General features: G+C 40.8%; 1 protein-coding gene across 1 annotated transcript in view; it reads right to left on the bottom strand.

The window, feature by feature from the left end:
- Positions 1-4,633: 4,633 nt before the first annotated feature.
- The window catches only part of atp1a2a (ATPase Na+/K+ transporting subunit alpha 2a), a 119,686-nt gene continuing 112,360 nt past the window's right edge, over positions 4,634-11,959 (bottom strand). Inside the window, exons 22-23 of the mRNA XM_051923604.1 lie at positions 11,748-11,839; positions 4,634-5,022 (exon numbers count right to left, since the gene is read on the bottom strand). Of these exons, the coding sequence (XP_051779564.1) occupies positions 4,994-5,022; positions 11,748-11,839 (121 nt within the window). The 3' untranslated portion in view covers positions 4,634-4,993. The remainder of the gene's footprint in view (positions 5,023-11,747; positions 11,840-11,959) is intronic.

Raw genomic sequence — 11,959 nt, 5'->3', positions numbered from 1 at the left:
AGGAATGAAGTTCTCGCAGAGCGTTTGTAGTTGTACAGTTTTTGCACTTCTTAGTGTCAGATTGTCAGCCTGGAAAGCACCAGCGGTATTTGAAGGTAACGTTCACAGCTTTGTGAACCTTTGTGATGCCATGGCGGCAAGCTTGAATTGAATCGCATTGTCTTCTCCGTGTCGGTAGTCTTTCCTTGGGATTGTAATGGTCACCTCTGTAATATCTGACTTGTACAATCATCGAATCAGGTATCACTACAGTCGTGGCCAAGTTTGGAGAAGTACACAAGTGTTGGTTTTCACAAAGTTTGCTGCTTCAATTTTTTTAGATCTTTTTCTCATATGTTTCTGTGGTATACTGAAGTAGAATTACAAGCTTTTTATAAGTTTCAAAGGCTTTTATTGACAATTACATTAGGTTTATGTGCAGAGTCCATACTTGCAACGTTGGCCCTTCTTTCTTTTTCAAGACCTCTGCAATTCACCTTGGCATGCTGTCTGTCCATCAACTGCTGGGCCCAATCTTGACTGATGGTAGCATATTCTTACATCATCAGTGCTTGGAGTTTGTGAGAATTGCCGGGTTTTTGTTTGTCTACCTGCCTCTCAATGACATTAAAGTCTGAGGAACGGACCCCAAATGTTGATGTTTTGTTCCCCGAGCCACTTAGATCTCACTTTTGCCTCACTTTTTGGTCACCAAACTGTTCATGGATGGTTGGGAAAAGTTGCTCTCGGAGGATGTTTTGGTAGCATTTTTTATTCGTGGCATATGCTCAGGATTGTCAGCAGGCAGTTGGGAGTTAGATGAAGACTTTTGGAGGATGGCCTGGTGGGTGTCAAGAAGGGCAGCAAGAAAAACATCAGGGACAGACTGATATTCTGGGATTGGACTGCTGGGGTCAAGTCATTTTCTCTGATTCATTTCCCCTTTCTGACTTTTTGGGACATCTGGAGAAGAAAAGGTGAGCAGTGCTACCATCAGTCCTGTGTTGTTTCAACAGTAAAGCATCCTGAGACCATTCATGTCATGTCACGTGGGGTTGCTTCTCAGCCAGGGGAGTGCAGGGCTCACTCACAATTTGGCCAAAGAACACAAGCCATGAATAAAGAATGCGACCAAAACATCCATGGAGAGCAACTTCTGCCAACCATCCAACAACAGTTTGGTGACTAACATGATGGAGCACCAGGCCATAAGGCAAAAGTGAGAACTAATTGGCTCGGGGAACAAAGCATCGAAATTTGGGGTCCATGGCCAGGAAACTCCCCAGACTTTAATAATCCCATTGAGAACTTGTGGTCAATCCTTAAGAGGCAGGGGGCAAACAAAAAGCCACAAATTCTGATTATACAAGAATGCGCTGCCATCAGTCAGGATTTGGCTCAGAAGTTGGTTGCCAGCCTGCCAGGGTGAATTGCAGAGGTCTTGAAAAAGAAAGAAGGGCCAACATTGCAGATGTCGACTCTGTGCATAAACTTCATGTCATTGTCAATAAAAGCCTTTGAAACTTCTGAACTGCTTATCATTCTACTTCAGTATCCCAGAGAAACATCTGACACAAAGATCTAAAAACACTGAAGCAGCAAACTTTGTGAAAACCAACACTTGGTTCATTCTCTGCTTTTGGCCATGACTGTACAAGAGAGGTGCTGCAATACCGAGATTCTCAGGACCCCCAAGAGCTCTTCAGATGGTGTCCAAGTCCAAACAGGTAAGAATGGGAGGGTCCAAGAATGCAGCGGTAACAGATGAGTTTGAAAAATTCCTGTCTGGGACCGTGGCGACTGGAGGGGTGATATTAGGGAGCCTTCCTTCTCCCTGGTATGACAAGGCCAAAGGCAGGGAATGACATAAACGTATCTGAAGGACAGGCTGAGTGTTATGAATGCAGCAGCAAGGGGCTTGGCCAAGTTGGAGAATGCACTGGAGAGGAAGATCACCTGGGCAGACATTCACCAGGGAAATCCCCAGCACAACAGGTCCATAATCCAATCAGAGTATGACGTCCTAGCGATCTCAGCAAACCTGTTTTGTTTGGGGCACAAGGGATGCACCTTCATGTCTTTTTTTGTCCCCCCAAGTAAAGAAACCCTGGAGCACATCCTCAGCAGCTACACAAAAAGCCTGTAAGAAGGGTGCTAAAGCTAACGTGGTGATCAAGTATCAAAGGCGGTAGCAGAGTCCATTTACTGTACATGGCACTCAATGACACCAAAAGCAGCTCTCCAGGCAAGTTTCTAGTATCTGAGCAGAACATCTGCAGCTAGAGGAGAAAATGCCAGTAGAGACTCATGACAGCTTCAGTTTGGCAGTTCAAAGTCAACCTTGGTACTCACATGACATGGTGACAATGCTGAGGCCAGACACGGTCCCACTGTCCTACAGCTTGTCATGGTGGAACTAACATTACCTGTGGAGGACAGGAATGAGGGAACCAACGACAGGAAAATGAGCAGGTATGAGGAGCTGAAAGGATGGACAGCATGGTGTGAGCCCATCGAAGCCACTCAATACATAAAACTTACACTTCACTTGACATCACATGGGATAGGAAGGAGCAGAGCCATCACAGCAGCCACAGAGGCCGTAGAGAAAGCATCCAGATGTGGACTAACATCGCTGGGACACAAGTTGGGGTTTAGCCATGTCAACAAGGGTGTGTGATGCTGAAAGACGCAAAACACCTAATGACCGCAGGTAACATCACTGATGATCCATCCCAATATGTCGCTAGATGTTTGGTAAACCTGAAGACATATCTCATACTAACATGGATGTCTGCATTTAAAACATGTCTCTCAAGCACTGGGTCGTGACCACCGGCAGGTCAAGAGTTGCTGTTATATTGGTTATAGGTTGCGGTCATGAGAAGGTGGCGAGGTGGGTCACATTCAGTTTACCAAAGTGGATTATGAAGGTCCTTCTATGGGAAAGAGTGGGTCACAGTACCAAACATGTTGAGAAACACCACATTAAAAGAATGTAACAGCACTACTTAAAATAGCCGACATCTCCCAGCAGTTTAACACTATTGGGCAGATTCCAAGGAGGTCGGGGTGACTGGGAAGGAGGAAGTGTGAGGATTGGAGTTGATTGGGAGCGTCTTCCAGATGAAGGTGAAGCGAATCAAGATGAATCCTCACCGACTATGGGAACCGGGTAGGACAAAACTTTACATTTTGTTTCAGAGGGCTGTTCACTGGGATTTCATTTCACACATTCATTGCCATCTTCTCCTGCTATACTGGTTATATGTGTATATATATATATATATATATATATATATATATATATATATATATATACTGGCTATATTGTGTTGAGTGTATAAATAATTATCACTATTGGGGAACCGAGGAGGGCTTCTGCCTACTTTTTTTTTGTAATATCGTTTGTTCTTTTTCATTATTTGATTAATATATTTGTCATTATTTATTGGTTCGTTGTGCTGCTTATCAGTATCTCTGTGTAAGAGAGTGTGTGCATGTGCCCGGGTCAAGGCTTGGTGTGTTCCTCAGTTCCCCACAATAAAATAAATTAATCTCAGTCTTCAGATGGTGTGAATCTTAGCATCCCCATGACTGCTACAAGATGGCTGACATTTCAGAATGCGTTTTGTGTAAATTTGGAATTTTTAATAAAATTTTTGTGTCAAACCCAGTAGTTCTCAATGGGACCTCATAGTCCTTGATGTGGCCACCATCTAAAGGGTGATTCATTTCAATCCAGATATGATGAAGCCTATTGGACATAATTGTTGCCAAGGTTACCAAGCTCTATTTGCATATATTATCCACCGAACAATTTTGTTTTGACAATTTTGTATTTATTTTTTGACATTATGGATAGATCAAGGCTTGTTGCATTACGTCCTCCTCCTCTTTCTCCTCTTCTTCATCCAAAGTCTGGATTTTGGCTTCTGACATTTAGAGCACAGCAAACCTCCACTGTGAAATGAGTGATGGATTCCTGTTTCCATTTGCATCTTCAGTTTAATGGCATTTTTTGGCTTGCGCCCACACAGTCTGGATGGTACAGTTTGTGCCCACCAAGTTGTACAGAGCCTGACGTTTGTTTTAGGGATGAGGATTTAAACAGCAAAATATAACGGTGCTCTTATCAACATCATTCAGCAACAGCAAGCCTGTGGTTATAATGGATGAATCTTCTTAGGCTGAAAGGTCTCCCCAAAAGACCACGTCGCTATATTTATGGTGTGTGCAGAGAACACCTCTGTTATAAAATAAACCTAATTCATTGCAGTAGAGAAACCATTCTGTTTGACCAGATTATACTTTTGCTGGGTGACATCCCCAGAGTAGCGCTAACTCTGACTGACGCCTTGCTGCCAGTTGCGTGTGGCGCCCGTCATTCACATTTCTGCCAATGCAGTCAGAGTAAACAAGAGATTAAAGGACTTGAAAAGATGGACTTTAGAATTTACATTTTTACTAAATGGTGTTTTGTCCGGCCCAGTAAAAAGGAGGTGAGAAGAGCCTCCCTTAGTCGAGGTCTTTTTGGAATTGATAATAAGCGTCCCAAAATAGCCGGCTGTACTGTATGTATGATGGCGTCTTGAGGTGCCATTATTCAAATTCAAGAATTACACCTACATTAAAAATCACTCCAAAATGTGTCTTAGATTTCCTTTTTATTAGCTGATGATATTCAATGGACTTTGTTATTAAATAATTATTTTCTAAAAATCTTTGATCTAAAAAAATAATAATAAATTATCCTAAATAACAATCAAGTGAAAACGTTAATACTGACTTTTTTCTTCTTCTTCTTTTGAATTATATGACACTCTAAGTGATGCAGTGAAATGTGACCTTGGAGGGGGGGGGGGGGGGTAGTTGACATTGGGGACAAATGGAGAGGGTGACAGGAGTCTGACTCTGAGTCGGACCTTTTAAAGCAACTTTTAAAATAATACTTCAGACTTCTGTTCTTCCGCAGTAGCACTTGTGAGTTCTCAGTAGGTCAGCCTCTTATCTGTTAATAGTACGTCTCCTTTTCAATCCAGCCTAGAAAATAAATAAATTAATAAGAAATAAGATAATAAGTATATTCATGTAAAAAAAAAAAAAAAAAAATCAGTGGATGAGCCCGATTTGTTCTTAATTCTGTTTTTCTGAATTGCATCCATTTACTTTCCTGCCATAACATGAAGTATAAAGTCGTGGTCTGAGTTGTGATTTCATGTAACGAGAGTCAAAATGTGAGACGAGAGTCGTAGTCAATTAGCAAAATGATTTATTGCCAAAAATTCCTTTGAGATGCCAAAAACAACACAATTGTTTGTTACTTTCTCGTATAAGTCGTATAGACAGTATGGGAATCGTGAAAAAATTCGACCTCGAGATTTTGATGAATCGTGACGTTTTAGACCTTCCTTATTCCAAAAATACCATTTTTGAAATTCTTTGTGTCAACACGATAACTCGAACACTTGGCCCTCAGTCAGTGAGATTTTGTACACCTGCTTTATATAAAAAATAGGGAATCCTATCAACTGTTGGGCCGATACTACAAACTGGAAGTGCTACTTTAACTGAATGCTTTCATGAATTTTCAAGCAAACTGTGGTTATAATTACAGATACATGCTCCAAATTTTGTATAGATACTTACAATATAATGATAAAAAACATGAAATTTGAGAAAAATGACTCATCCAGAAGTAGTACTTTATTCAAACAACCATCCAAATGTTTTATTATCATGGAAATATAAATGTATACACGATATTAAAAACTGTATTCAATATAACGCATATTCTTTCTTCTTCTTCACCAGGTCACCACAGCGGATCATCTTCTTCCATATCTTTCTGTCCTCGTCATCTTGCTCTGTCACACCATCACCTGTATGTCTTCTCTCACCACATCCATAAATCTTCTCTTAGGCCTTCCTCTTTTTCTCTTGCCTGGCAGTTCTATCCTTAGCACCCTTCTCCCAATATACCCCTCATCTCTCCTCTGCACATGTCCAAACCAATGCAATCTCGCCTCTCTGAGTTTGTCTCCCAACCGTCCACCTTGAACTGACCCTCTAATGTCCTAATTTCTAATCCTGTCCATCCTCGTCACACCCAATGCCAATCTTAACATTTTTAACTCTGCCACCTCCAGCTCTGTCACCTGTGCCACCGTCTCCAGCCCATATACCATAGCTGGTCTCACTACCATCCTGTAGACCTTCCCTTTCACTCTTGCTGATACCCGTCTGTCACCAATCACTCCTGACACTCTTCTCCACCCTGCCTGCACTCTCTTCTTCACTTCTCTCCCACAATCCCCATTACTCTGTACTGTTGATCCCAAGTATTTAAACTCATCCACCTTCGCCAACTCTACTCCCCTCATCCTCACCATTTCACTGACCTCCCTCTCTTTCAAACACATGTATTCTGTCTCCAGGGTCTCCTCAACCTGCTCCCTACTATCTCTACAGATCACAATGTCATCAGCAAACATCACAGTCCACGGGGACTCCTGTCTAATCTCGTCTGTCAGCCTGTCCATACAATTGCCAATAAAAAAGGGCTCAGAGCCGATCCCTGATGTAATCCCACACTTCGTCACTCCTACCGCAGACCTCACCACTGTCACACTTCCCTCGTACATGTCCTGTACAACTCTTATGTACTTCTCTACCACTCCCGACTTCCTCATACAATACAATATTCTTTCAATAACTCTTTTTAATTTATACCTCATCGGTTTAACAATAATGTGTAAACACTGAACATTCAATGTAAATATAAAAGATGTAATGGAAACAATAAGCTGCTACGTCCCCGTCATGTTCCTGCTAATACATTTAATTTCCGCCATTATTATTATAAATTAAGTGCAGTTTTACCTATAGCAGTTTATTGCAACAAATATTATCTAACACTAATACTTTTTCTATGTTTTCAGGTGACTATATCTCTTTTTATTTTGCACCTAATCTTGGTAATGCATATGTAACCATGAAAAAACTCCAACCTCCCGAAGTGTGAGAATATCATTTTAATATAAAATTTGATTATAAATAGAGATCAATGATTGTGTATCAATATTATCAATTAGTTATGGTGAGAAACAAAGACGCATGACATTTGAGAAATATGGCACAACTAGAAGTGGTCCTGATGACGTTTTCCTCGATCTCCGCATACGAGAAACACGAGGGGCGCTCTCTCAATTTTTTTCTTTGTTGAATTTCATGGAAAAAACAATCAGGACTCGGCCCCAAGTGTTGTGATCTGAGTTGTATTGACATTTTTTGAAATTTTTCATTGGCATCGTTCTGAAGATTAGAAGGTCCAGAAACACGATGGGTCACTCGTGTGTTATTAAAGGATAAGTTTGGTTTTTTCCAAGTCAAAGTCTTTTCTTCACAAACATCCTATATATGCATTTTCTGCGTGAAATTGTGTTCTAAAGTTAAGTAGTTTTACTAAATTTCAGTAAGATACCTAACCAGTCCTGGCATTTTATAATGGAAGCTATGAGGCACAGGACGCAGTTTTTTTCAAAAGCCTAAAACCTTAGGGAATATGTCTACTTTTCCCGCTTAAGAAAGTTGTTGATTATTGATCTGCATCTTGAGATTACACACACATCATAAAATGGTTTATACAGTTGCACCTCGAGTCACAACCGTAATTTGTTCCAAAACTTGGTCGCAACCCGATTTGGTCGTCACCCGAAGTAATTTCCCCCATAGGATTGTATGTAAATACAATGAATCCATTCCGGACCGTATGAGCTGTATGTAAATATACAGTATATACGCTCGCTTGCGCTCTCTCGCGCTCGCTGCACAGGGAGAGACTGGACACGTGTGGAAATCATCGGCGCGTATGAACCGGAAGGGAAACTGGCTTGTTTGTCACCCGAGTGTGTGGTCGTGAACAGATGCAAAAGTTTGGTGAACTTTTTGGTCGTAACCCGATTTGTACGCGGTCTGAGACGTCCGTGACCCGAGGTTCCACTGTACATGACATTTTTGAACAAAAATAGCACAAATGATTATGAGGTTCTGTCATATGCAATGAAGATCAGCTGTACGCACTAACTCGGCGATTGTATTCCTCTGCCATAACCTTTCACCTCCCCTGAAGCTTGTGGTTTTTCCCTTGAACCGTTTGTGCCACGGCCTTTGGTCGTCGTGTTGATTTGCTTCCGTATTTATGTGAGAACCCAGCAGATCACACCAGCATATAGAAAACGCATCCTTCCTTCGAGACGTGCCAGGAATACGCGAGAAATGGATGACTTCCACAGCTGCTTTGTTGTCATAAACATGTGCTGGAATCACAGAAGGCACGTTTTCTTAATATTGAAACTTTTGCCCCTTCAAAGAGGACATATTTTTTAAGTTTTTAGGCTTTTATTTTCCGGTGCCCCGTGGGCTACATTATAAAACAACAGGACTGCCATTGTATTTATTCAGATGTATAAAATAATGCTTAACTTTGGAGCACAATTTTAATGTGGCATAAGGACATGAATATATCTTCTTCGTGTTTGTGAATAAATAACTATAACTATATAACTATCAAAAAACAAAATACCAATAATCTAATCAATTAGATTCAACAATAACCTCATTCATTTGGAACTCAAAACACCCACGTATCTGAAGAGCGACCCTACAAAGACCTCAGGCAGAAGGTGGCATGGCTTTACCTAATTTTCAGTTTTATTACTGGGCAGCAAACATACAAGCCATAAAAACCTGGACACAAATAAAAGAACATACACAGGCCAGGTCCGCAATAGAAGTAAAATCCTGTAGTACTTCTTTATATTCCCTGCTCTGCTCTCCAATAAATGAAAGTTATCGCAAATATACTAATAACCCAATTGTGCTTTACTCACTCAGAATATGGAACCAAATTAGAAAGCATTTTAAGATGGAAAATCTTTTATCAGTGCACCTCTGCAAGGGAACCACCTCTTTCAACCCTTGCAAACATATCCAGTATTTAATACCTGGAAAAGTTTTGGGATTAAAATGCTCAGAGATCTTTATATAGACAACATATTTACATCTTTTGAAAAATTACGTTCCAAATTCAACCTCCCAGCTACACATTTCTTTCACTATCTTCAAATTAGAAATTTTGTTAAACAGAAACTGCCCGATTTTCCTCACCTCGTACCCTCCACCATGCTGGAAAAAATACTGCTCAGTTTCGAGGAATTAAACACCATTTCCGCATTATATAAAATCCTATTAGAGTCCCTACCTTTCAAAGACCCAAGAGGACATTGGGAAGAAGATCTCTTAATCAATATATCAGAAAAAGAGTGGAAGGTAGCAAAGCAGAGAATTCACTCGAGTTCTATATGTGCAAAGCAGAGAATTATTCAACTAAAAATTATATATCGAGCTCATCTGTCTCGCTTAAAACTGTCCAAAATGTTTCCAGGCCAGGATCCAACCTGCGAACACTGCAATCAAGCTCCTGCCTCACTGAGTCACATGTTCTGGGCCTGTACCAAACTAACATCATTTTGGACCAAAATTTTTAAGTGCCTCTCAGACAGCCTTGGAGTCCCAATCCCTCCTAACCCATTAACAGCTGTGTTCAGTGTTCTTCCAGACGGACTTAAAGTGGAGAAGGACAAGCAAACGGTGATTGCATTCACTACACTTTTGGCACGCAGACTTATTCTGTTAAATTGGAAGAATCCTAACTCTCCTCTGATAAGTCAGTGGGAAACCGATGTTTTATATTATTTGAAATTGGAAAAAATCAAATTCTCAGTTAGAGGAGCTGTACAGAATTTTTTCAAAACCTGGCAGGATCTAATCAATATTATTTTAGAATAAGAGAAATAACCATTACCGCATTTAATTCCCTTCTCCATTTCTTATTTACTTATATTTATTTCTCCCTTTCTTTTGTTTATTGTTGCCTTATTAAAAAGCCCTAAGCAATTCTCCTTTGGCTTAGCTCTCCTTCTCAGGGGTGGGGTTTGATTTGTCTTCAATTTTTTTTTGTTATAAATTGATCTGTTTGTATGGAATGATTACAATAAAATTAATAAATAAAATAAAAAAAAAAAAATACCAAACGTACCCTTCAGTAATGTCAAAAAAATGTTTTGCGGTTTGGTCAGGTGGCTAAGCAGTTTTTAGGCAAGTTGAGCCCAAAGTGTGTGGCACTTGATGTCACCCGAGTGAAGCTCAGAGGTTCAGCGGTTGTCCAAGTTTGTGGAGACCACAAAGACGAGCCCTGCGTCCTCTGAAGGGAGTGGTGGCTCTGAGGTAGGGATCTGCACTGGCAATCAGAAGGTTGCCGGTTCGAATCCCATAAATGTTGCCTTATTTTAATTTCTTATTTTGTCTTTTATTTTTCTTTTCTTCATTATGTAAAGCACTTTGAGCTACTTTTTGTATGAAAATGTGCTATAGAAATAAATGTTGTTGTTGTTGCTCTGTTGGGACCTTAACCTGCAATTGCTGAGCGCTTTGAGAAGAGAAAAAAGCGCTACATAAATGCAAAGAATTATTATTATTATTATTATTATTATTATTATTTTCCACAACAGATTCTTTAGTTTAGTGACTACGACTCTCGTCTCACGTTACATTCAATTATTTTGGTTTTCATTTCCTCCACTGTGTTCTTTTGAGTGACAGTTTTGGTTTTTCGTCCTGGACTTGTTTATTATGGTATTGTCCTTCTGGCAATTTGGTGGGTATAACGGCGGGCTCTCTGGCACACGATCGGTGGTTCAGTTGGCCACTGGCTCATTATGAGGTAGTTGGCACGCTGCTGTAAAACCCGCAAAGGTTTGCCACATTGTGACGTCTTGTGCAGGACTGAATAACCCGGATGGCATCAACACAGTGGCAATTCAAAGACGTTTGGACGTCTAATGTAAAGAGACCTGCGTCTGTTCTGATATTTGAATTTACTTGGAAAAAGTATTTTATTTTTTTTTCTCTTTGTGCAGAGCTATCAGCCTGCATCACTTGACACTGTGCACTGGGGGTGGTCCGGGCACTGCATGGTGGCACATTGCTATTGCTCTCTCTGCTCAGCTGCTCCCACTCTTTTTTTATTTATTTATTTTTATTTACGACTCCCACAAAGAGACCACCGAAAAGAAGGTTTTTGCAATTCTTCACTTTAGTCAGTAGCCCCTCGAGTTCACGTTCACTGAAGTTTCGTGTTCTGCCTTCTCTCCTCGGTTGTAGTAAAGAGCTTACTCAGGAACATGACCAAGTTTACATGGTAATTAGATCATGAATATTCAAAAAGGGCGTTTTTACACCAAATAGGGCTACTGACAGACGGTGACGGGGCGTGGCTAGCGCTGTTTGCTCTCCCCCTTGTTTTAAGTTGACTTGAGACTCATTAAGGAGCTCGGCGTGACCTGTGGCGTATGTCTAGTTTTATAACTCCACGTTGTTTTGTGCGTACGCCGTTGTTGCTTTTCAAACATTAGCAAAGTTTTCAAACTTTCACACACGAGGCCCCAAAAGTTTCTCGATTTTATAGGGCAAAGGCTCTGTGAGGAGAGGTGTGGAGGTCAGGCTCATTGTAGTTCTGGTCGTTGTCTCTGCTGTTGTTTGAATGCTTTGTGTTGCTTATTGTAAAATAAATAAGCGATACTTGGGTTGCAAATCGAGCTGTCCACAGTGTACATCCATCCATATTTCTTAACAAATATTTCATCTCAGTCACCAAGTTTCTGCCATCATTCTAAAATCAAAATAAAGCTTCAGATGAACAAACTTACCTCCTGGATTTCTACGAAGGATGAATTTTCGGACTTCATCATAAATGAAGATGAGGAGGCTGTAGGGGAAAGCGCAGAACCACCAGGTAATCCTGAGCACCAAGAGAAAAAGACGACAGGTAAGCAAACACTTCAGAAGATGGACGTCTCGGTCACTGATTTCTGACCTTCAGTCGTCGTGTGTCGGCGGTCATGTGCCGCATGTTGGCGGA

The sequence above is a fragment of the Erpetoichthys calabaricus genome, chromosome 2, assembly GCF_900747795.2.
Source record: "Erpetoichthys calabaricus chromosome 2, fErpCal1.3, whole genome shotgun sequence".
Lineage (NCBI taxonomy): Eukaryota > Metazoa > Chordata > Cladistia > Polypteriformes > Polypteridae > Erpetoichthys > Erpetoichthys calabaricus.
This window is presented reverse-complemented; position numbering and strand designations above follow the sequence as displayed.